The following is a 25961-nucleotide window of genomic DNA, read 5'->3' on the forward strand; positions in this document are numbered from 1 at the left end:
AGGTAGAAGTTATCCACAGAGTCTCCAGGACTGTAGCCCCAGCTAGGCCTGGTAGAGCTGTTCCTCTCCAGGCTGAGGTCAAAGCCAGGTCCTCTTCCCACTATCAACACCAGAGCCTGGGTCCTGTTTATTGTTCTCAGCTCCTCTCCTAGCAACCAAAGTGTTGAAGGTTTTGCAAGCAATGGGGACCTTGCCTCTCAGCTCACTAGGAAGAGGGGCCAGCGCTTCAGTGCGCGGAGCTCTGCCAGCAAGTGCAAGTTAATTGCCTGAGTCTTGACCTCAGCCTTAGCCTGGTAAGGGAGCCTCCCATAACCTTTAGCCTTTTACTGCTACCCTGAGTTTGACCCAGAAAAGATAGCCTCCACCCAAGATATACATCCTGTCCTTAGGGAGACCTGATGAGGAAGACCCAACCTCATTCTTTCCCTGTGTATTAGCGTTCCAGGGCTGCAGTAACAAATTACCACAAGCTTGTCTGTAAATAACAGAAATGTGTTCTCTCACAGTTCTGGAGGTCAGAAGTTCAAAACCAGGATGTTCACAAGGCTGGTTTGTTCCAGAGAGCTCTGAGGAGAATCCATCCCATGCCTCTTTACTAGCTTCTGGGCGCAGGCAGCTACACTTGGCGCTCCTCCTGCTTCCGTCTTCGCACGACATTCTCCTCCTGTGTCTTTGTGTTGTCTCCTTTTCTGTCTTATGAGAATATTCATTCTTGGATTTAGGACCCACTCTAGTCTAGGACGATCTCCTTTTGAAATCCTTACCTTAATTAAATCTGCAAGGACCCTTCTTACAAATAAGGTCACATTCTGAGGTTCTGGGTATCTTTTGCATCTGGTATCCTGGGTTCTGGTATTCTGTACTCTGGTATTCTGGGTTCTGATGTATCTTTTGGGGGCCATGATTCAACCCACTACGTGTGCCTCCTTTGATGAGGGAAATCGAAGCCCATTCTTGGAGAGTCATTGACTCTGAAAGGACAAATCTCTTCCTACTTAAAGAAGCCCCTCTTTTCTTTTTTCCTTTTGGCTGCACCCTGCACAGAGGGATCTTAGTTCCCTGAACAGAGACTGAACCCACAGCTTCAGCAGTGATGGAATCCTAACCACTGAACCACCAGGGGATTCCTAAAGAAGCCCATTTGTGATGGGGAATTTGATTCAAGCCTGATCACTGAGAGCCTTTAAACTGAGAAAAGCACACAGACGCTGGTGGCAGGAAAGGGTCAGCCAGGTTATTGTTCTTTATAGAATGAGGTGACGGTGTTGTGTCCATCTGTGTCCATGTGTGCAAGGATTTGGAGAAGGAGTGAGGGGGAGTTTCTGCCTTCACGAAGCACGTAAGGCAAGGCAGGCCCAAGGTCTTAGTCTTCGCCCACCTGGTTTTTCTTCCTCTCGCTCCCATATGTTAATTAACTGATGTCAGTGTTAAATACTTTTTTGAAAATGAACTCCTATATGATCATTAACAAAGTAGGACTGTTCCTGACAATGGTAGATGTCTTAATATACTGAGGGAGCCATCAGGGTTAAAAAGATCCAGAAGGGTTTATTTTATCAAACCAGGCTAGCTCCCTGAGCCCTGTTTCTTCCTTACTTCCTTACTTCCAAGGGCCTAGCCATTCAGCTAGGTCTGTTTCTTTCCCACTCTGGGGATTTGCTTCCTGAACTGGGAGCCTTATAGTTGGTACTACCATGCCTTCTTTCTTCTTTTCCACAAATAGCAAGAGCCTCAGGTTGCTTGCTACCCATTTAATCTCTGGGGATCCTCACATCTCCAGACTGGATGCTGAAGGGGGCCACTAGCTCTCCTCACATCTCTTTGCCTCCCCTTAGTTATGATCTCCCTAAAGAAAATTGCATGCTACCTTTTCCTTTCACAGTTTTTACAGTTGATCACTGTGTGGAAAGAGGGCCAAAGCCTGAGGAAGGTTTGAAAATTTCAGAAAGCTGGGGGACTTCTGCCAACTCTGGTCCATGGAATGAAAGGGCTGATAGCCTCTCCTCTTGGGTCTGACCTGAAGACACCAACTAGGGCAATCATTCATCTTCCCTTTAACTCCATGGCTGGCTGTATTTTGAGCATTTCCCAATTAGTTTTTCTCACCTCTGTATTTCCTCAGCTGCATGCAGGAAAAGCCCCTTTAGGGAGTGATTTTTTAGAAGAGTCGTCAAAGAGGTCCCAGTAGGGTCAATTCCTAATCCCCCCCTTTCCTAGAATTAGTTGCATGGATTTTGAGTTAGTGAAACTTGGAACACCAGTAAGGGACCCACAGTCTCTTCATGGCATCCCAGAAAGAGGGGATAAGAAGGCGCAGACATTGCGGCACAGGTAGGGTGGGCACCCCCCAGCCCAGATCCTTCTTTTGTACTACTACCCCATTTCCACCACCCCACCCAGATGTGAACACCCAGGTGGAGAATATTGGGATGTCAACAGAGTTTATAATACAGAAGATTTGTTGAATTCAACTTTTAAGAATTTCAGTGTACTGATAGACTCAGTGGATTTGATCATCAATATGCATAAGCTCAGAATCCATTACTTTGAGAGATGGGGTGTGAGAGATGTGAAGAATGAAAAGAGATGCCCAGGGCTTGACAGGATGGTGATTGGGAACTGAAGCTGGGCACAGAGATGGGAGAGGCAGGGCAGACTTGGGACAGACTGACAATTGTTACGTTTTTTGTGTGTTTTTTTTTTGCCAAGTTTTAGGGTTTTATTAATATAAACAAAATGTGTGCACGAGGTGTCTACTCATTTTCTTGGCTATGCAGCCTGGCATTAGGCTTGGGGACTCTGATGGCCAGCTGGGCTGTTCTTTCCTCAATGGTTCTCCGGTTCTTGGAGGAAATATTGTGAGCAGTTTTGGCACAGGAAGATTTGTTGAACATTAGCAACACCTCAAGTTGCTTGAGGTTGTAGGCCAGAAACTTCTGGAAGCCACTGAGCAGCATGTGCTTTGTTTTCTTGTTGGCCCGTAACCAATGTTAGGCATCAAGATGTGGCCCCTGAATCTCCTGTGCAGCCTAGTATCGATGCCCCTGGATTTCCCCTAGTTTGCTTAATTTTGACATATCCATCTGACTGGTGCCAGATGAACTTCTTGGTTCTCTTTTTGATGATCTTGGGCTTCTTGAGGGGTCTGAGGGTGGCCAGGATGCCAAGTGGGAGATGGCTGCCACCTTCATAGGCAGCACCCAGGAAGAAGAGCTCCCTCTTGCTTTCCTGATGGCTCCTCAGCTGTTCCCAAAATGTGAAAATGAAGGCGAATCTTCCCAAATATAAAACTTTTTGAGAAGCACAACTTCAAAGCTGGGGCTCTAGGCTGCTCCTAGTGCCAGCCTCGTGTGGTTAAGGGTGGGACAATGCCCACTTTTCCTGGGTACAAAACAAAAGTAATACAGACTGTGAGAAGACTGTGTGCCGCCTTGGAATCTGAGTGGTTGCCAAAGCCCGAGGACTTGAAACCTCTGAAAGACCTGGACAGTCTGCTTCCCCAGAACCTTTAGCTCAGCGAGGCCCAGATGAGGTGGACTGACCTCATTCTTGGTGAAGGCCACCCCCTGTTCACCCTTCCTCAGCTCTTCACAATTCCTTCCCTTTTCCTCTATTTCCCAGATAATGGAAACCTCTGGGAGACCAAATCTAGACTAGCTGTCCCACTGGCTCTGGCTATGATTCTGGTGAGAGGCCCCAAGGGACCCCTCTCTGCTCTGTCTTCCACCCTGCAGCAGTCAGTCTTGAGAGCATCTAGCATCTTCTGCCTGCCAGAGTGAGAGCCTTTCCTTGCCTCCGCCAGGTCCGTCTCCCCCTTCCTGTCTGCGTCTCCTCTCTCTCTTCTCCTGGTCCAACCTCATCCTCTTACTCATCTCTCTGCCTCTGTCTTTCTTCACCTTTGTTCTTGCTCCTGTGTAGCAACCTTTGGAGCAGGCCCAGGCTCTGCCTCTGGGAACTAGAGGAGAAAACACCCCAAGGCTTCTACCCACAACTGGTGAGGGACCCTGGTCACTCAGCCCTCACCTCACAGCCTGATTCAGCTTCCCTCTCCACCTGAATTTTTGTTTACCAGCAGAAATGGGGATCCACGCAGTAACAGTATGGCAGTTTACAGTTCACACACATGGTCCATTAGCTTTGAAATTGTGATTCTCAAAAAGTTTTATATTTGTGAAGATTTACCTTCATTTCACATTTTGAGCATAAAGTGGACTTTATTGATTTTGAATAAAATCCGGCATCTTTTTCCTATATTTCAAATTCATATAAAATACAACCACCCTATGCCTTCTGAGAAAACTCTGCTGTGCCCTCAACTTCCTTTTTGGTTGGATGAAATTATCCAGGTCAATCTGGTAGCTGGGGCAGTTTCCACCCTGGACAAGAAGCATCCTGGCAGCTCAGGTTCCTCCCTCTTCTGGAATAGTATCTACTAGGACAGTGTCATAGTACAAGATCAGCATCCCTTCCCCTCTCCCCCATGACTTTGCTCCCTGAATTCTATCCTGATTCTCCTCTTTTTCCCTTGCCCTCAAAAAAAAACTTAATTTACCACCTTCAGAGGCTTCCTCAGTCGTTATTCCAGAAATGGGCAAGTGTGTGCATATTTGAGGCTTCCCAGGAGAAGGCAATGACACCCCACTCCAGTACTCTTGCCTGGAAAATCCCATGGATGGAGGAGCCTGGTAGGCTGCAGTCCATGGAGTCGCTAAGAGTCGGACACAATTGAGTGACTTCACTTTCACTTTTTCACTTTATGCATTGGAGAAGGAAATGGCAACCCACTCCAGTGTTCTTGCCTGGAGAATCCCATGGGCAGGAGAGCCTGGTGGGCTGATGTCTATGGGGTCACACAGAGTCGGACATGACTGAAGTGAGTTAGCAGCAGCAGCAGCAGGTGGCAAAGGAAATGAGTGGAGCTGGCAATGATGAGAATAACCACCAGGGGGAGCCTGTGCCTAAGAAGAGACTGAGTGGGGCCCTGGGGAGCCACGTGAGGATTTGTCTTCCCCTTTTTCCAGGGTAGTGCGGGTGCCAGGCATTCCAGCCTCAGGTGGCTCCCTATGGAGCTGGGGGTCTACAGCTGCCTCCTCCCCAGGTCTGACTCCTTCTCTTTCCCTGACCATGCAGGGAAAGTGTGGCTGGGTCAGGGAATGGGAGGAAAATTGAGTGGTTTGGATACTGCCTACTCTGGCCACCATTTTCTTACAGGCCACATGCAGAGAAAGGGGTGGGATTTGATCTTTGAACTTGGCAGGTTGGAGAAGACTTGGGTTGCTGTAGTCCTGTGTTCCAGTCACGGGGTGGTCCAGAAGCTGTGGTCTGTATCTAAACAGTAAACCCCCTGGTGAGGCAATGGAAAAGTGGGTAGGCACTAGGGAGATGAAAAAGGGAGGACTGGGCTCCATGGGAGTATGTGCAGATAGAGGAGCCTCAGGATTTGCTTCCTCTCCTTTGCCCAGACTGCATTCTGGTCTCGCCTAACTTAGTTTCACCTTCAAGTTTTCCAGAGACTACAGCCAAGTGACCTTGAGGGAGCTCCAGAGATGAGGCACACCTGTGGAAACATGACTACTCACTGGCCTAGGAGCCTCCTCTTCACCTCCCCAGGGGCCTCAGGCCTTCCTGCAACCTCCTGTCCAGGGACCTTGTTGTTGTTGTGTTTAATCACTAAGTCAAGTCTGACTCTACTCTTTTGTGACCCCATGGATTTAGCCTGCCAGGCTCCTCTGTCCATGGGATTCTCCAGGCAAGAATACTGGAGTGGGTTGCCATTTCCTTCTCTAGGGCATCTTCTCGACCCAGGGATTGAACCTGGATGTCTCTTGCTTGACAGGGGGATTCTTAACTACTAAGCCACCTGTAAAACCTTCAGCCCCAGAATTTCCCCCTTTACCCAGGCACCCAAGATGAAGGACCTCAGCTCCTAAATCCCCCATGTCCCAGTATCCCTATCTAAGGACTCTTTCTGCTGCTGCTAAGTCACTTCAGTTGTGTCCGACTCTGTGCGACCCCATAGACGGCAGCCCATCAGGCTCCCCCGTCCCTGGGATTCTCCAGGCAAGAACATTGGAGTGGGTTGCCATTTCCTTCTCCAATACATGAAAGTGAAAAGTGAAAGTGAAGTCGCTCAGTCATGTCCGACTCTTAGTGACCCCATGGACTGCAGCCTACCAGGCTCCTCCGCCCATGGAATTTTCCAGGCAAGAGTACTGGAGTGGGGTGCCATTGCCTTCTCCGAAGGACTCTACTTTTTTTAAATTTTGACTGCGCTGGGTCTTAGTGTTGTGGCATGTGAAGTGTTGCAGCTTGTGAGATCCAGTTCCCTGATCAGGGATTGAATCCAGGCCCCCTGTATTGGGAGTGTGGAGTCCCAGTCAGTGGTCCACCAGGGAACTCCCCTCTCTCCACCCACCTACCTGTAGCCCTCTGCCTCAGGGGCCAACTTTCTGATGGTCCTCTTGCACACTCCACCAGAACCCAGTCACACAATATTTGCATCCCTGAACTGTTCTCCAAAGTCCTGAGACAAGGTTGGGGGTTGCTTCACCCCACTCATTGGAGCTGGGGCATGAGCAAGGACAAGAGCAGTCAAGCAGCAAGTCTTTAAGAGCAGGTGGAAGTTCCCATCTAAGTCCAACTGCTCCCCTTAGAGCTGCCAGGCTGGGTGGCTCCCCTACTTGTGTGTGTACTAAATGCTAATTCGCCTCAGTCGTGTCTGACTCTTTACGCTCCTATGGGCTGTAGCCTGCCACGTTCCTCTGTCTGTGGGGATTCTCCTGGCAAGAATACTGGAGTGGGTTGCCATGCCCTTCTCTAGAGGATCTTCCTGACCCAGGGATTGAACTTGCACCTTCCGCATTGGCAGGCGGATTCTTTAACATTGAGCTACTGCAGGTACTAGCTGAGCGCAAAGCCAAGTGGCAGTCCTTACCTTGGGCCCAAGCCATGGACAAGGGATGCTTGGGGAGTCTGGGATGATGCTAAGTTGCAGCACCCAGAGTCCTACCCTAAGCCCAGAACCCAGCTGAGGAGTCCCTTGGGTAGCAGCGGGTAGAGGGCCAAGGCCTCTTCAAAGGGGGTCCTGCTGACTAAATCCAGAGGCTCAGAAATCTGTGCTGGAGATGCTCTTGTTTCTTGGTTTAGGCAGTCAGCCTCCAAGCAACCCTGCTCCAGTGACTTTTGTTACTAAGCCAGAGGTCTCTGCAGCCAGCTCTCCTGTTTGTGGTCAACCTTCCCCTTAACCAGTGGCTGCTCCAGGAATCCTAGGGAGGACAAGCATGGCCCCAGGGCCTACCACAATTCCTACTTAGGAACAGAAGGGTCTTGGGGAAAGGAAGCATGAACCTTGGCAAATCCCCCTCCTCACAACAGGCTAGAGGAAGAATGAGCCAGGAATGAGAAGTACATTCAAGCCCAAGCCAGCATCAGCTGTAGGGCTATACAGTGAGTACATGAGTGAGTGAGTGAGTGAATTCGCTCAGTCATGTCCGACTCTTTGTGTCCGACTGTAGGGCTATACAGTAAGGTGGTTCAAATCTTAGAGCTCCTATTTTCCAGTTGACTGACCCTGGTCAAGTAGTCTTTCTAAATCTCTGTTTCCTCATCTGTAAAATGGGGATTAGTACTTTCTTGATGGGGTTATTAGAAACATAAAAGACGGACTATTTAAAGACTAGCAGAGTACTCATAAATGTTAATTATTAATATTTTCATTATTGGAAGTGGCCACTTTAGCCAACAGTTCAGATTCAACCATTCCCTCTATGACCAACTCTATGAGGCCCTTAGCTGTTCAAAACCACACCAACTGTGTTTTCCAACACCAACCATCAGTTCTCTGTGGACATCAACTGGGTGTCCTGCAAGTCAATTCGGCTCTGATACTAACTACATGGAGTTAGCATAGGCCCCACAGGTTAAGGGCTCAATTCCACAAGACCACCTTCACTTCCAGTGCCAGTCACAAGCCACTGATACTTCTGACTGGCTGGCTATAAATTGGGAGTTCCCATACTATAAATCGGGCTTCCCTGGTGGCTCAGCTGGTAAAGAATCCACCTGCAATGTGGGAGACCTGGGTTTGATCCCTGGGTTGGGAAGATCCCCTGGAGAAGGGAATGGCTACCTACTCCAGTATTCTGACCTGAATTCCATGACTATTCCATGGGGTTGCAGAGTCGGACACGACTGAGCAACTTTTACTTTCACTTTCATGCTATAAATTGGTTTGACCATTTGCTAGAATGGCTAAGAAAACCCAGGAAAATACTTAACGTTTACAGGTTTATTAAAGGATACAACTGCCAGATGGAAGAGATGCACAGGGCAAAGAACTGTGTGGGGGATGTGCATGGGGCTTCCATGCTCTCTCTGGGTGCATCATTGTTCCAGCACCTTAATGTGTTCACCAAGCCAGTTCATCAAATTTCCCTGTTCAGGAGTTTTTATAGAGCTTAATCTCTAGTCCCATTCCCCTCCCAGGAGGCTGAGGATGGGCTAAAGCTTTCAACCCTTTCACCACTTGGTATTTCTACTGACCAGCCCTTATCCTGATGCTAGGGGTCCCCACTTTTAGTAGCAGTATAAGTTTACCTTATTAGTATAAATGCAGGTTTGATATGAAGGGGTTTGTTATAACAGAGACACTTCCTTCACGCATATCACTCAGGAAATTCTATGAGTTTTAGAACCTTTGTGCCAAGACGGAAAACTAAGGGCAAAAACCAAACAAGTTTATTGTACCATTTTTATATATATATATATATATATATATATATATATATATATATGTATATATATATATATATATATATATATATATATATAAACTGCTAGGAAGAGGAAGTGGGAAGAGGTCCCACTCTGGCTCCTCTAACTCCTAGGCACCTTTCCCTGATCACTGTGTCCCAGAGACAATTTTCAGCCTGTGTCAGTCACATAGAGACCCTGTCCAGATGGTGCCCAGGCCTCAAGGCCTGGGTGGTCTGATGCCTGGAGGGCTGACACCCGAGGTGGGGTGGGGGGTGGAGTGTCTGGGTCCCATAGAATGTCCTCATATAAGCTTAGAACTGGGCCAGAGGCTCGTCCTTGAGTCCCAGTCTGCTTCAGCAGGGCTCTGAGCAAGCCCACAGTGAGAGGGGGCTCTGCCCCAGGCTCAGGGAATGGGGCAGGGGGCTCCAACTCATCTGGGAGGTATGTCCGCAGTAGAAGCAGGAGTTCAGCTGGAGCTAGGTCTGGTGGGCACAGGCGGCAAAGGAGGGGGAGGTGAGCATCAAGCCGGCGATGCCGGGCAAATTCGGCCAACAGCAGTTTGAAGATCTCACTTCGAAGCAGGGGGCTAGAGGGGCTGAGAGCCAGGCCAGCCTCTAAAGCCCGTTCCCACTGTTCCTTTTGCACCAGCTGCCCCACAGCTTGAAGCACAGCTTTGGGCCGCCCACTGCCCAAGAGTAGATCTAGCTCCAGTGCTTCAGGCCTAGTCCCCTCCTCACCTAGTACTGCCAGGGCTCGGCGATAGAGGGGCAGCCCTGGGCCTCCTGCTCCCCAGCCAGGCCCCCCCTGTTGCTGGGCCAGCTCCACAAAGGGTGGCAGCCATTGTGGCTCCAACCGGCAGAGGCACTGGCACAGGAGTTCAAAGGGGGGCAGTATGCCATTGGGTGGTTCTTTTCCAGCTGCTGTAACCCCCAGTACCTTCTTCCACACATCCGGGGGAGCTTGGGACCTTAGATGGCCATTGCCATCTGGCTGGAGCTGCAGGACCCTGAGGATGGCACCCCAGGCTGCTGTAGGGAGGGCTTGGAAAATGGTGTTGAGCTGGGCCAGCTGGTCTCCCATCAAGTCAGTCCTCAGCAGCCGTGCCACTTCGTGCTCTGCCAGCTCAGTCCAGCCAGCCTCCTCCTCGTCCCCAGCCACTAGCTGGGCTTTGAGCTGTTCTAAGCCCCGGTAATCCCGAAGCTCGGCCCTCAGTGTGGTCAACAGTGCTGATGGGGACACATGGCCCTGGAGGATGGATGCCAGGGCCTGAGGTGCTCGGAATATGCTGTTGTGTCGCAGTTCCTCTGGGGTGAGCTGGGCACCCCGCAGGCTCCGTCGCTGGTAGTATTTGCAGGCCTCCTCAAACACCATATCTTCAGCTGAAGGCAGCTCAAGGCTTTGTGGGGTTTTCCAGCCTACTTGAAACAGACCCACAGCTGAAAGTAAACGAAGACCCCCTCGAGTCTCCAGCTCTTCCTGATCTTCCATGCCAGGGGCGGGGGGTTCCAACAGATGTACTCGGTCTGTACTCAGGATCTTCCTCTCCAGCAGCTGCCCACTGCCCATGTCCAGCAGTTCCAATGTGGAGCCCAGCACACAGGCCAGAGTGCCATGAAATGTGCCCAGTGCTGCAGACCCTGCGAGGCTGGCAGGTGCCTCCTGCAGGGTGCCAACAGTCCGGGAGCCACCGTGGGACTGTACCAGGCTCACAGTGCCCCTGAAGTCAAGCCACATCAGGCCCTGGGGAGTTGGGGCCCAGGTATGTACAGTCAATGGCTGCCTGGGGGACAGCAGTCCAGGAAGGCCTCGGAGCAGGGTCCTGAAGTCCCATGTGTCCCCTCTTCCAGGATTCAGGCTTTTACTGTGGGAGAGGCCAAGACATGGGGCAGCCACCACTACCTTGCCCTTGCTTGGGCTCCAGATGAGCAGAATATGACCCAAGCCAGGCCAGGTGGTGGCAGTGGGCACCAGGAAGAGGTCCTTGCGGGAGGTCAGCAGCCCGAAAGCGGGGCAGTGGTGCAGCAGTATGTGCGTGCTGCCCAGGTTGGTGCCGGCCTCCCCGCTGGGCTCAAGGGTCCTGACGCACACACAATGGCTAAAAGCCACTGCAGGAGGCCCTAATTGGCCCTCAGTGCCGGCGGGCCGCTCCTCGCACCACACCAGGCGGCCTCGGGGCGCCGCCGCGGCTACCACACGGGCTCCACCTCCAGGACACAGCTCGGTGCTCTGCAGCAGCCGCCAGCCGGGCCCCACCCCCGAGCCCCACACCTCGAGTAGGCCACTCTCCCACACTAGGACTAGCGCCGATCGCGCCCGCCACGGCAGGAGGAAGGCGTCTAGCGGTGAGGGCTGGCCAGGCGGCCAGGCACTTTCCAGTTCCTCACCGGGTCCACGCACCGCGACCAGCAGTTGCGGGGCTGGTGACCCCGGAGGTCGCAGCAACAGTAGGTGGCGGCCGTCTGGGCTGCAGCGTACTCGGACGGCTGGGTCCCCGGCTAGCAACTCCCGGAGCCGGGCCGCGCCGCTGAAGGTGCTCAGATCTGAGAGCAGGCGCAGAGTCCCCGCACGCTTCATAGTGTCCCCCGCGCCGGAGCACGCCGAGGCCCGCCGCACCGTAGGGTAAAGCCCGTCTCTCAGTCCCGGGTTCCCGCGGGAAGTCGAGGATGGGGTTGAGACTTCCGTCCCGGGTCGACTAGGCGAGCCAAGGCCGGGCTAAGACTCAGCCCCGCCCAGCCCCGCCCCTCACGGCTAGCTTGAGACCTGCGCCTGTTTTACGCCCTGCCGGCATAACACCGCCCATCAAGGGGCGGGGGGGCTACCGGGGCATAGCTGTGGGAGGAGCCGCGAGAGCACCCAATGGTCTCAGAGCCTCCGACCTCGCCAACCACGGGTACGCTTTCGGAGGCCGGCTGCCTCAGGCCCCAAGAAGCCGGGGAGTGGCCCAGAGTCTGACTAAAGTATCCAGATTCCAGCCCTTTCAGCATCCAACTCCCAACGCTTCCCTTCCCTCCAAGCCACGCTCTCTCATTCCAATTTATTCATGAAATTTTTTATTGAGCACCTACAAAGTGCCTGGCCCTGGGGAGACAACCCTAAACAAAAGAGAAAACCTCAGCTTCATGGAATGACAATCTAGTGGAAAAAACAATAGCTAGTACTTTCTTAGAACGTACTGTGACCCCCACCCCCTTTTAAAGATGAGGGAAATGAACCACAGAGAGATAAAGTACATTGACCAAGATCACACAGCTATTAAGCAGTAGAGATAGAGGTAGGATTTCAACCACAATCTGGGTCTAGGGTCATTGCACCAAACCATTTTATCAACAACCCATCCAAAGTAATATTTTGCTAGAAAACAAAATTAAAACATACTTTAATGGTACTGATTCTGTGTGTAATCTCCTCAGCACCTACAAATTGACATGCAAGAGTTCTCTCCACCCCAGATTGCCTTCTCAGGTGCTGTAGTATTCTTCTGTCCTCCAAGTCCAGTCCCTCTTTCATGAGCCTTTCCCCTCCCTCCTTTTCCACACAACTTCCCTGAGAATTGCATCCATATCTGTTCCATCAGCCTCATTTTGTCCTCTTGCTCTCAGCATGGAGAAGGAAATGGCAACCCACTCCAGTATTCTTGCCTAGAGAATCCTGTGGATAGAGGAGCCTGGTGGGTCGCACAGAGTCAGAAACGACTGAAGCAACTTAGCAGCAGCAGCAGCTCTCAGCATAGAAACACTCCCCAGTTTGTCCTGTTTTGGAAGCCACTCTTTCATTCTTATCTCCCGAAACTGTCACCTCGATTACTCCCTCTCCCTTCACAGTCAAGTTTCTTGCAGATTTAGCATTTGTTGTCTCTACTTTCTCTTCTTCCATTCATTTCTCAAACCACTACTCATGAGAAGCAGATTTTCCTGAGGTCTCCAAGGTATTTTAATTTCTTTTTCTCTTTGAAACATTTGACAACTGCCTTACTGAAAGTCTCTCCTGTAGTTTCCACAGCATTTTTTCCCACTCTAATTTCCCTCCTTTTCAGATAGTACTATCTTTAGAACTTTGTCATTGGTTCCTCTTTCTCCACCATCCTTTAAATGCTGGTTTTAAGTTCTGTTTGGGGTCCTTTTCTCTCTGCCCCCCCCATTATTACTTTTTTTTTTAACCCTCTTCCTAGACCATTTCTTTCCTTCTTGTGGCTTGAACCATTACCACTAGGACAATGGCTCCAAAATATTTATCTACAGCCAAGATATCTCTGCAGAGTTCCAACAGAAGGTATCCAAATGTCTACTAAATACTTTTGCCTGGATGTTTAATAGACATCCTTGGAAGGAAAGTTATGACCAACCTAGATGGCATATTCAAAAGCAGAGACATTACTTTGCCAACAAAGGTCCGTCTAGTCAAGGCTATGGTTTTTCCTGTGGTCATGTATGGATGTGAGAGTTGGACTGTGAAGAAGGCTGAGCGCCAAAGAATTGATGCTTTTGAACTGTGGTGTTGGAGAAGACTCTTGAGAGTTCCTTGGACTGCAAGGAGATCCAACCAGTCCATTCTGAAGGAGATCAGCCCTTGGATTTCTTTGGAAGGACTGATGCTAAAGCTGAAACTCCAGTACTTTGGCCACCTCATGAGAAGAGTTGACTCAGTGGAAAAGACTCTGATGCTGGGAGGGATTGGGGGCAGGAGGAGAAGGGGACGACAGAGGATGAGATGGCTGGATGGCATCACTGACTCGATGGACGTGAGTCTGAGTGAACTCTGGGAGTTGGTGATGGATAGGGAGGCTTGGCGTGCTGCGATTCATGGGGTCGCAAAGAGTCGGACAGGACTGAGCGACTGAACTGAACTGAACTGAAACATCATCTTCCTCCCCAAATTTGCCGATTTCCGAATTTGCCATATTTAAAGAAACTGGTAATTCAACTTGTATCCAGTAGACTCCTGATACAGGTTCCTTTTGCTAATTTCTTTCTCGCGGTGCATTTCGGGAAACGTAGTCTTTGTGATGCTTGCTGGGAATCGTGGTCCAAGCCAGCCTCAGGCAGCGGGCGCCGGCGAACCTATCAGCAGCAGGCTTTAGGACCCAGCGGGACACGACGGGCTGGGGGGAAGGGTCGGGGGAGGTCGGGAGCGCGTCCGTGAGCCCGGAGCAGCGGCGGAGTCGGTGGCGTCGGGAGGGAGCGGACCCGGGAGCGGCGCGGGTGGTGGAGGAGGAGCCAGGGGCCCGGTAAGCGTTGCCGGCCCGGGCAGGTTTCCGAACCTGGCCAACCTCTGCGGGTCCTGCCATACTAGGCCTTGGCCCTGAGGCGGCCCTGGGGGCGGGGCCTGCGCTCGCCAGGGGGAAGACGCGGGGAGAGGGAGGGAGGCAGGGCAGCTGCTGAGGCGGGCGGAGGCTGCGTGCGGCGGGGAGGGTGGGCCGCGAACGGCGGAGCGGAGCGAGAAGCTGAGCGCTCATCCAGCAGCCGGTCCCTCTACTCTACAGTTCCGCTTCGGGTCCCTGGTGGGCTCTCTTGGCAGCCGAGGCGCTGACCTTTGACCTCGGCACGAGGCTGACCCGGACTCCTCAGGCTACCTTGAGAGCTTTTCTCCCGGGTTGTTCCCACCCGAGTGGCGTTCAGCCCATCCTGGCCCTGAGGTGAGGGCGCGGAGTAAGACCCCGGAGAAGGGCTAGAGGAAGCCCTGTGTGCCGGTGTGTTCAGGTGTCCCGGAAGGGCTCCATCCTGTCCTTTGCAGTCTCTGACCGTCGAGCTCCAGCCCACCCTTCACACAAAGCTACCATGTTTTCTCTCTAGTTGTGAACCAGGGAAACGAACCTGTTCCCAGTAAGGTGTAGGGAAGAAACAGGAAATAAAAGCTGGTTCCTTGGGGAAGGAGAACTATGGGAGGCTGAGGAGTGCTGCCTCTCGACGTGGAGAAGTAGAGGCTTGGGCAGGGCCGAGTAAATGTGGATCATCTGACCTGCCCCAGTTCCTCCTCTCCAGGAAAAGTTTTGCGTGTAGTGAGAGCTGTTTGTTTGCTAGTACTCTCACTGACTTTGTAAAGGAGGGCAAATAGGGTTTGTGTCTGCTGTTAATTTAGCTCAAGTTAATTGGAATTGTTTTCGGTGTGCCTTCCGTTGGTCTTGTGTGTACAATACCTCCTGTGTGAGGGCTTTTCCAGATATAGGATCAGTCTAGAAGAAAGGATGATTATTCTTGTTAGGATTGTGAACGAGTACTCTCATTCTTTCCTTAGCGAACAGGGGAGCCTTTAAGGTATTTTCATAGGATGTTTAGGCATATATACTCGTTAGACATTTGAATAGTAATAATAAAACCTCATGAAAACTCAAAGCAGTGTTAGGAAAGTTAGACTTTTATATAGAGCCAAGTTCAGAAATCCATAGAATTTGGGGAAACTAACCAAATACCAAATTGATCCAGGATATATGAGGGTGAACTCTATTCAACACACATTCATGGAGCACATATGTAACTGGCTCTGGGGTTAGATATATGAGTATCAGGCCTCTTGCCTTCGGAGATGGCCCACACTGTCTGTGGAGTGTGTTTCTCAAGATAAATCCACTTCTTACTTTAAAAAAAAAAGATGTCTATCTTTCCTCAAGAACATCAGAGAGACATATTCACATGAAAGTTGTAGTGCTGCGTGTTACATATCCATTTAAAGGAATTTGTTTGGTGTGAAGGAAATATTACCATTGCCTGGAGAGTCAGGGGAATCTGCAGGGAGGAAGTATTTGAGTTGGGTGTTGGAAAATGAGTAGGAACTTGTGCAAGTAAGGAAAGACATCCCAGTTGGAGACAACAGCATGAGCAAAGACATGGTAACAGTCAGGAAAGAAAATAGCATGACGTTTAAGTGTCAGAAATTTGTCTGAAACAGAACGTGTGGTGGGGAAATTGTCTGGAGGCGAGACTGAAAAGAGCCGGGAGCCATTGAAACTTTTTAATGTTAAGGAGTGACAGAAGTGCAGATTAAAGTAATGGAGAAATGAGGCAGTGAGACAAGTGTGGCAGTGGGAATGAAGAGGAGGGGGAATGGATTTTAGAAGTATTTCTGAGATAGCTGCAATAGGACCTAGTGACTGTTTTAGGGAGAGACAGTGGGCTAAGCTTTCTAATTTGAGAAATTGAGTAAATGGGAATTTCATTGACCAGGATATGGATTAGAAAAAGTAGAGCAGATTTTTTAAAGGGTTGGGTGGCTTTGGAAAAGGTATAGTGGAGATAGTCTGGTATGCTGAGATCAAATTGATTGTGGAATATACCCATGGACATGTTAGTAGGCAGCTGGAAATAAGGAGGCCTGGTGAGCTTGATATTTTGGCGGTAGCTTGGAGGAAGGACATACATGAAAAAACTCCTGGGAAAATAATGTCTGTTTCTTTATAAGGAATTATTTGAATAGGCACTTCTTTCACTTAATAGTGAGCATCTCAAGGCAGGGACCATACTTCTAATTTTGTGTCCTTTTCCCCTTAGACCATGTTCATGTTATTATAACGTCTTGGTAAGTGTTAGTTGTTGAGCTAACAGGAAATCAATTTACTTTGCTAGGTTGCTGTTACCTTTTGTGCCTTCCTTTAAGAAGATTATGGGAGCCTGTCTTATAATTTTCATTTTATGCTTGGGTGGTATTCATGAGGCTTGTACTGTTCAACAGGAAAGGAGATGAAAAAGGTGTGAGTGATGTTGTGCTGCTTGAGGAAGTTCAGGGCTTGAGCAGGAGATAGACAATATTAATTTACAAGAGCTCCTGCTCCTGAGAAGAGGATTGTACAATGAATTCTCATCCTGGGAGCTGTCAGAAAAAGGTGATTTTCAATCACAGTTTCCTGAAATCCTGTCAGTTTGAAGTTGGTTCCTCCTTCTGAAGGTACAAGTGCATTCCTTCTTATGTAAAATCATTTAAAAGGGAACCTGAGATAGTCAGGTTTGTTTAAACCTCTTCATCTCTATTACTAATTTGTGAAAGTAGGCAGACTTAGTAGATTCTGATGGGACCAGATTGAATTCTCTTCTGTGGAGCTAGTTCATTTCTAGTAGGTATGACTACGACCGATAACCCAGAGTAGAGATTGGGGAAATCGTGGTTTCGCCACTTGCTGCTTAGTCTTGGGCAAGTCCCTGAGTTAATTCCACTTTCAAGTGTCAGCTAGACACCCATTCTGAGGTAAACACTGTACAGAGCATAGCAACACACACAAGATACAGATGCTGCCCCATAGTGGCTCGTGTGCTTATCACTGAATCAGGCCGGTTCTGTCCTAGCATCTAGAAAATAGGGGTGATGCTTGTCAGATGTAAAGTGGGAATGAATGTGATATGAATATCAGTTTGGAGTTTCCACAGAATTTTAACTGAATCTAGATTTTTAAATGTTCTACTAGTAAGCACTTTTTTTTTTTTTTTTTTTTTTTGCATTAACACGATATTCTCATAGAGCTACCAGAAAGATTTAGTGGCTTTACTACTTATTACTTGGGTAAAGTAAAATCCTCACCCTAAAATTATGGTATTAGTATCTACTTCATTTGCTTGTTGTAAGGATTAATACAGTATATTTAAATCACTTAGAACAGTGTCAAGTATATAGTGAGTACTCAGTAGTAGTATTTATCATCATATACCACCTTGAGTTGGAGGCTGTGCTCTGAAAGATATGGAGGAATGAATGATGAATTCCATCCCCAGTAATTAAAATAAAACAAATGATAGAACAGAAGGGTTGTGGCCTGTCGTGGAGCTCTCTATGAAGAGAATTTAGGGGGACTTCCCTGGAGATCCAATGGTTAAGACTTTGCGCTCCCACTTCAGGGTGGAAGGGTTGGATCCCTGGTTGGGGAACTAAGATCCCACATGCTATGTGGTGTGGCCAAAAAAAAAAAAGACCACGTGAAGGGGATTTAGAGAGGCAGCTTCAATAATGCAGGTCTCACTCTATTTTCATTTTGGGGGTGTAAAAGACTTGGAGTGACTAGCAGTAAAAATCCATTAAAACAGAAAGGAGTTACATGCTGGTTTCAGACCCAGTCTGGGGGTAGAATTAGGGGAACCCATGTCCCATGCTGCTGAGATAAGGTATGACAGGGAGTCATGTGAAACATGAATATGTGAATCCAGTTAGTGAGCTAAATCTTTGGGGCCTTCAGAAAGGAAGAGGCGATACAGGAGCTAGTTTGAGAAATTAAGGGTTGGGATTTGAAGGTAAAAACACCTTGCATTATAGTTTTAGTGTTTACCTTGGGAGGGTGGGATGCCTTACAAAAGGACATAGTGAGCAGATAACTTTTGCCTGAAAATTAAAAACACAAACCCTCACATCTAGAGGAACTAGGGAAATTTTTTAGGAGAGTCAGAAGACTATTTCTGACTTGGTAAACCTAATGTGTATTGGGTGAATGGCTCATGATCAGAGTGGAGTGGTGTTATCTGACTCAGCCACAACTTCTGGGCAGACAGGATTTTCATCTCCTTCAGGAGGCACTGTGGACTACTATAGTCAGTGTGTTCCATAGTGATCTTTCACAGATGGGCAAACAGAGGCTAAGATCCTGAGAAAAGGGGATGGTGTTGGTGAGTAATATGGGGAGAATGAGGTGGAAATAGGTGAGGATTGCTCCAGTGCCTTTCCTGGAGATGGCAGAAGTTTTATTCATCCTCTCAAAAATCTGTTCAGATGCTACTTTCTTTTGAAGGCTTGTTTTAAGGCTTAGATGAGTACTTCTCAAACTTTAGTGAACATCAGAGTTATTTGGGGCAGGGTCTTTTAATCTCGGCATTATTGACTTATTGGCCCAGATAATTCTTTGTGTGGTAACTGTCCTGTACACTTTAGGGTGTTTAGCATCATCCCTGGCCTCTACCCAGTAGATGCCAGTGGTACCTCCTGTCCCAGTTATGACAACCCAAAATACTTCCAGGCATCGACAGATGTCCCTTGGGAGCCAGAATTACCCCAATTCGGAACCACTGACTGGGGTCATTATTAGAATGTAGACCTCTAATCCTTATCTTTAAAAGTCTGTTTCAAGTTGGGAGAGGGGTTTAGAAGTCTACAGTTCCAGGAGGCATGCTAGGAGATTCTGAAACATGTGATCACAGCTCTGCAGGGTTAAACCGTTTTCATCTTTCTGTCTTGTTTTATAGTATCTTTACATTCATAATCAAGTTTTGGTGGAGAATTACCCTCAGAGCACTGACTTTGCTCAGTTAAGTTGTGTTAGTCACTCAGTTGTGTCCAACTCCTTGCAACCCCATGGACTGTAGCCTGCCAGGCTCCTCTGTCCATGGGATTCTCCAGGCAAGAATAGTGGAATGGGTTGCCATTCCTTTCTCCAGGATCAAACCACCCCAGGGATCGAACCTGGGTCTCCTGCATTGTAGGCAGATTCTTTACCATCTGAGCCACCAGGGAAGCCCTAGGTCAATTAAAATATAGTATCAATTAGATCCAATAGTGGATAGCAATGTATTTCAGCCTTTTTTTTCCCATTTATTATACTGAATACATCTATCAACTTGAGTAGACACTCAGAGTCTTCAATTTTTCCTTCTAAGTTTTCTACTATTTCATTGATTTGTCTATCTCTTTTTACTTCACTATTATCCGTATTTATATACATATGCATGTGGCAGATCAGAGAAAGCAATGGCACCCCACTCCAGTACTCTTGTCTGGAAAATCCCATGGATGGAGGAGCCTGGTAGGCTGTAGTCCATGGGGTCGCTAAGAGTCAGACATGACTGAGCAACTTCCCTTTCACTTTTCGCTTTCATGCATTGGAGAAGGAAATGGCAACCCACTCCAGTGTTCTTGCCTGGAGAATCCCAAGGATGGGGGAGCCTGGTGGGCTTCCGTCTGTGGGGTTACACAGAGTCGGACACGACTGAGGCAACTTAGCAGCAGCAGCAGCGTGTGGCAGATAGTTCTCTTTTACTTCTTAGGATGGCACATCTACCTACAGGCAAACAAGTGATGAAACTCAAGATATCTGGATACCCTACAGTTTGTTCATTAAGGTCAGCAAGCATGTACTCTTCCTTCTCACTCACCTGGAACCTCTTCAGTTTCTCTGCAGATGCAGCTTTGTTTATGTGTGGGTTACTCTACTTCTGTTCAGTATACTCTATCTCTGCTCAGTATAGTATAGTGGTTAAGGGCTGAACTCAAACATCAAGCTCTCTGGGTTTGAGTCTCTACTTTGACTTATCCTGGCAAGTTTTTTTATTTTTGTTTTTTAACCACTTCATTCTTTAGTTTCCTTATTGTCAAGTTTCCTGGATCATAGGTTGTGAGGATAAAACTGTGTATAAAGTGCTTAGGACAGTGCTTGGTCTATAATAAGTGCTAAATAAGTGTCAACTCTTCAGTGGTTATTTTAGATCAGTGTCCTGTGTGTGCAAGTTGGAGTCCCTACTAGGCTTTGTTCTAATGTTCTGCATGGGTAGTGTTAAATTTTCACATATATATACACATATCTGTGTATATATGTGAACACATACATTATTTTGGATTGAGGAACAGTATACATAATGTGAAGTGTATGACTTGATAATTCTTTTACACATGTACATATTTATATGGCTTCCACTCAGGTCAAGATAGAGCACATTTCTGGTACCTCTGAAGGCTTCCTTATACTTCATCCCATTCATCTCCCTGCCCAGGGTAACAACTATTCTAATCTCTGTCCCCACAGATTAATTTTACCTTTTTGAGTTTCATATAAATGAAATCATTTAGTTTGTACTCATTTCTTTCAGACATTTTTTATTCAGTATCTATTAGTTTATCAATATTATTTCAATAGTTCTTTAAAATTTCTGTATAGTATTCTACTGTATATATTACACATATATATACTATAATTTTCCCATTCTACTGCTAATGGACATTTGAATTCTCTTCATATATTTAAAAAAACTCACACTCAATAAACTTTACAAAAACCTTTCAAAAAAGGAATATTTATACTCTAGGCACTCTGGCATTTCTTTCTTTTATGGCCGTGATGTGTGGCATCAGGTTCTTAGTTCCCCAGCCAGGGATTGAACCTGGGCCCCCTGCAATGGAAGCATGCAGCACTAACCACTGGACTGCCAAGGAATTCCCTGGCATTTCTGTTTCTTGAACGTGCCAAGTGTGTTCAAGTCTTGGGGCCTTTGAATTTGCTGTTGCCTCTATCTAGAACACTTTTCTCAAGATTTCTACGTGGCTGTTTTCTTCCTGTTAGTCTGATCTCAGTCCTCCTATCACTTTTCTTAGAGTCCTTCTTTAATTTGCTATCTGTAGTCCCCCTAGACAATTTGTCTTCAAGATACTTATCATTGTCTCAAGTTGTTTGTTGCCCTTCTTCCTCTACTAGAATGAAAGCTCTGAAAGCAGGGATCTTGTTTGTCTTGTTCACTGCTGTACCCTTAATGCTTAGCACCTGAAAGGTGATCAGTATTAGTATTGTTGAATGAATGAATGTATGCCTGATCTGTGCATATTTTTTTCTTCCTGGATGGTGGGCACATTTATTTTTATTAATTTTCCTTCTTTCCCTTTGTTCTTTTCTTTTACTTCTTTTTGTTTTCTTCCACACTGGTTGAAATGTTTTGAGATGTATTTCTGAGCATCTACCTACACTAGTGTTTTGGAGCCTCATCAAGCTGTGAAGTGAGGGTGATACTTGCTACCAGTCCATTACAAGTATGAACCTAAAACTCCAGATCATTACCCTGAAAGCCTATAGAGAGCCATTCCATACCCTCTTCCTATTTTGTTGAGATATGATTTTTCAGCTCAGATGGTAAAGAATCTGCTTACAGGGCAGGAAACCTGTGTTCAATTCCCAGGTTGGGAAGATCCCTTGGCAAAGGGAATGGCAACCCACTCCAATATTCTTGCCTTGAGGATCCCATGGACAGAGGAGCCTGGCAGACTACAGTGCAAGGGGTCCTGCAGAGTCACACATGACTGAGTGACTAACACACACACACACACACACACACACACACAATTTATGTTTAACACTGTATAACTTTAAGGTATACAATATGATTGTGAAATCATTACCAATGATAAAGTTAGTTAACACATCCATTACCTCACATGGTCACTTTTTTTTCTTTTTGGTGGTGAGAACATTTAAGATTTAATGTAGCAACTTTTAGATATATAATACAGTATTGTTAACTATAGTCACCAGGTTTTATGTTAGATTCCCAGAACTTATTTGTCTTATAACTAGAAGTTTGTACCCTTTGACCAGCATATCTTCATTTGCCCCATTCCCCATCCCTTGTGCAACCACCATCTAATCTACTCAATTTCTGTTTGTTTTGCTTTTTTAGATTCCACATGCAACAAACAATATTTGTCTTTATCTGACATTTTATTTAGCATACTGCCCTCAAGATTCATCTGTGTGGTTGCAAATGGCAAGATTGCCTTCTTTTTTATGGCTGAATAATATTCCACTGTATGTATATACCACCTTTTCTTTTTCCATTTGTCCAGTGATGGACACTTAGGTTATTTCCATGTTGTTTTTTTTTTTTTTTTAATTGTGAATAATGCTGCAGTGAACATGAGAGTGGATCTCTTCAAGATAGTGACTTTATTTTCTTCAGATATATATGGAAGTGGGAGTGCAGGGTCATATGGTAGTTTTATTTTTAGTACTTGAGGAACATCCATACTATTTTCTGTAGTGGCTGTACCAATTTACATCCCCACCAGCAGTGCACAGGGGTTCCCTTTTCTGTACATTCTTGCCATGGCTTCTTGCCATGGCTTTTGCTGTTGTTTGTTGTTCAGTCACTAAGTCATGTCCAACTCTTTGCGACCACATGGACTGTAGCATGCCAGTCTTCCCTGTCTTTCACTGTCTCCCAGAGTTTGCTCAAATTCATGTCCATTGAGTCAGTGATGCTGGGCTTCCCAGATGGTGCTAGTGGTAAAGAACCCGCCTGCCAGTGCAGGTAGACGTAAGAAATGCAGGTTCTATCCCTAAGTCTAGAAGATCCCCTAGAGAAGGGCATGGCAACCCACTCCAGTATTCTTGCCTGGAGAATTCCATGGATAGAGGAGCCTGGTATGCTGTAGTCCAGAGGGTTGCGCAGAGTCGGACACAACTGAAGTGACTGAGCATGCGGGCACACACGAATCAGTGATGCTATCTAATCATCTCCTCTGCCACCTTCTTCTCCTCCTTCCTTCAGTCTTTCCCAGCATCAGGGTCTTTTCCAGTGAGTTGGCTCTTTGCATCAGGTAGCCAAAATAGTAGAGCTTCAGCTTCAGCATTAGTCCTTCCAATGAATATTCAAGGTTGATTAACTTTAAGATTGACTGGTTTGATCTCCTTGTAGTCCAGAATACTTTTTAAGAGGCTTCTCCAGCACCACAACTCGAAGGCATCAATTCTTTGGCTCTCAGCCTTCTTGCAGTCCAACGCATATTGGCAAATTGAAGCCAGGAAGAGAAAGGAAACTTATAGAATGAGTGTATAATAGTCGGGACCAAGACCAAAGACTTTTTTAGATATTTTTCCCAGTTTTATTGAGAAATAATTGACATACATCACTGTGTAAGTTTAAGGTGTACAACATGATGGTTTGATTTATGTATATTGTGAAATGATTACCTCACCTTCATCATCTCATATAGATACAATACCAAGACTTTAATAGATTAACTGATCACTTTGGAAATCAGAGTGAATTTCTATTAAGTTAATTTTCTGATACTGGAGTTGGCATATATTGTGCTTAAGAAGACAATAAAATAAATGAGTAACTTGTTAAGTGTAACTAACATTCCTTGCCTGTGAAACACTGAAAGTATTTGACTTTAGGTTTTAAAATCTTGATATTTAATTGTTTTATACTGTAGGGGTGTGAAGTGACATGCATTTAAGAAGTCTGTAGCTGGATTGCTTTAAGATATAGTTCTTATTGTATGACTTGGGTCTTTCAGAGAGAAGTTGTATGCAGGTCATGGGACCAGCAGTTCCTGAGGTTTAGGAATGAAAGACTTCATTGATTTACCATTGAGTTTGGGGGATTTGAAGCCATTCCTAAGTTTGGTGGTAGGTGAAATTAGCATTGAAAAGTTGCCTGATTATTTTTTATTACTTTGTCTACTATATCTTGTTTCTCAGAAACTGTGTTCACGCCTAAGATGACATTTCTCACAGAAAAGGATTGCTGTGGCTTTGCTGTATTTGCTTCTTCACTAGAAGGATTTAAAAGCCCAGACCAACAGAGATCATAGTGTAGTCATAGAATGCTTCTTTCTGTTCCTTGTAGTCCACAGCATTTGCTTTGTACTTTAACTCTATTTAGTTCTCACAGTTTACCTTGTGCTTTGGGTTCTGGTGGCTCAGATGGTAAAGAATCTGCCTGCAGTGTGAGACTTGGGTTGGGTGCTGGGTCAGAAAGATCCCCTGGAGAAGAGCATGGCAACCCACTCTGGTATTCGTGTCTGAAAATTCCATGGGCAGAGAAGCCTGGTGGGCCACAGTCCATGGGTCACAAAGAGTGGGATGGGACTGAGCGACTTAACACTTCATGGGTTGTTCTGTGCCTGTCTCTGCTAATAGATATGAGCTCCTAGAGGATCCAGTTCGGAGTTTCCCTTTTGTAACTCCTTAGTGCCTCAGTTAGAGCTTTACAGTATTTAGGTGTTCCTTTTGTGCTTGTGGTATTTCAGGGATGCTGAGAGAATCATTAGATAATATGTCTAGTCCAGTCCTCTAGTTTTACTTGTAAGGAAACTGAGAAGCACAATGATTTACTCAGTGTCATCTAGTTGGTTGGGAGAGCTGTGTTCTAGTCTCAGTTCTGCTGGTTGTTTGTTCCGTTATGTCTGGCTGCTGCTCAGCTGCTACTGGTTCTCTCTACAATAGGGGAAGATTGTGAAAGAGGAAAGAGACACTGGGAGGATATAAACAGATTACACTTACATTACTGATGTACTGCAATTTACTGTTCTACCAGTCAGATATTTTACTTTCAAATTTGAGAGCACAGGCTTCGTTTTCTGAGGCCCCAGAAAGACTTTTTTTAAGAGTTCTACACTTCTTCTAGTTTGCATTCTAGATACCCTTCTTTGTTGTGCTCATTGGGTAGAGGTGCTGGCAAAAGGAGCAGACTTTTATGTTGTCAGTTTCCAGTCACACTTCAGACAGCTTGGGTGGTAAATTCCAGGTGCCTGTGATGATGACAGAGAATAATGAGTTGAGGCCCTTCGTTGAATTTCCCCCTGCTCCAGATGAAAGGAGAGTGATGAAAAGAATTTAATTTCTTAGGAAATTTGGTACTTTCGGTTGAAATTGTTTTTCCTTCCTCTCCTATTCCCTTTTGCTTATTAGAAAGTATTGATTCTGAAATAGAGAAAGTGAGTTTATTAGATTTGGGTTGGACATTGATTAGCTGTAACCTAATTATAAATCCTCAGAAGGAGATGTTTGTAAACATGTGCTTTTCACATCCAGGCACTTTGGTTCCCACTATTCCTGTTAATCAACTGGTTGAAGCTGAGCACATGAAAGATCTATATCCACTAAGCTTAGAATTGCATTGCTTTTGATTTATTTTAATAGGATCCTCTTGATTTCCAATTTATTTTCCCCCATAAGGACATCTTCCTCTTGACAACCTATTTAAAAGACACAGGAATGTTTTGAATGGAGCCTCTATTTCATGCTTTAAGGCAAAGCCATGATCAATATAGTATAAATTGCCTGAAAGAATCTTCTCTTTTTTTGTTGTTGTTATTTTTTTCTTCAGTTTTCTCTGGATCATAAAGGAATAAGAGGTCTTAGTGAGGGTTTGATAGAGATAGGTCTAATTAAAATTTTAGGTTAGACGTAGGATTTCTCAGTGACAAGCATATACTGAGCATTTACTGCTAACCAAGTGCTTATGAATAAGGTATAAGATACAGTCCCTGTGCTAAGGATGCATAACATCTAGTGAGGAAATTTTCTGTGCTTTTAGAGCTCAAAAATGCATCTCCTTTGGGGCTGTATGTATTAGAGAAAGATGATATCTGAGACAGAGTCTTTTATGCTGTTAGATTCATCTCTTAAAGTTTTGATTTTGATTTGAAACATAGTGTATATTTTCCAAATGTCATCGAACAAGATTAATTTTCTGCTGCTTTGGATTTGTCTGAAAGTGAAATCAGTCTCCTCACTACCATCCATACTTGCCATT

At 46.5% G+C, this 25961-nt stretch overlaps 2 protein-coding genes and 1 pseudogene across 4 annotated transcripts in view; 1 reads left to right on the top strand and 2 right to left on the bottom strand.

The window, feature by feature from the left end:
* Nucleotides 1-2748: 2748 nt before the first annotated feature.
* Nucleotides 2749-6950, bottom strand: LOC102265279 (large ribosomal subunit protein eL32-like; annotated as a pseudogene).
* A 1465-nt stretch (nucleotides 6951-8415) lies between these two features.
* HPS6 (HPS6 biogenesis of lysosomal organelles complex 2 subunit 3) lies at nucleotides 8416-11456 on the bottom strand. Its single transcript, XM_005888074.3, has one exon. The coding sequence runs from the start codon at nucleotides 11326-11328 to the stop codon at nucleotides 8923-8925; it is 2406 nt and encodes an 801-aa protein (XP_005888136.1). The 5' UTR covers nucleotides 11329-11456; the 3' UTR covers nucleotides 8416-8922.
* Nucleotides 11457-13820: 2364 nt separating this feature from the next.
* ARMH3 (armadillo like helical domain containing 3) overlaps nucleotides 13821-25961 on the top strand; it is a 181447-nt gene continuing 169306 nt past the window's right edge. For 2 of the 3 annotated variants that reach the window (XM_005888075.2, XM_070363369.1), the window contains exon 1: nucleotides 13821-13978. The gene's annotated coding sequence lies outside the window, so the exon portion shown is untranslated. Of the gene's footprint in view, nucleotides 13979-14182; nucleotides 14387-25961 lie in introns of those variants that run through there. The other variant, XM_070363368.1, reaches the window with a different exon arrangement.

The sequence above is a fragment of the Bos mutus genome, chromosome 26, assembly GCF_027580195.1.
Source record: "Bos mutus isolate GX-2022 chromosome 26, NWIPB_WYAK_1.1, whole genome shotgun sequence".
In the NCBI taxonomy this organism is placed as follows: Eukaryota; Metazoa; Chordata; class Mammalia; order Artiodactyla; family Bovidae; genus Bos; species Bos mutus.

What these genes read in the sequence shown, in the direction of transcription:
- HPS6 (XM_005888074.3), bottom strand. Translation starts at nt 11,328, where the DNA reads ATGAAGCGTGCGGGGACTCTGCGCCTGCTCTCAGATCTGAGCACCTTC.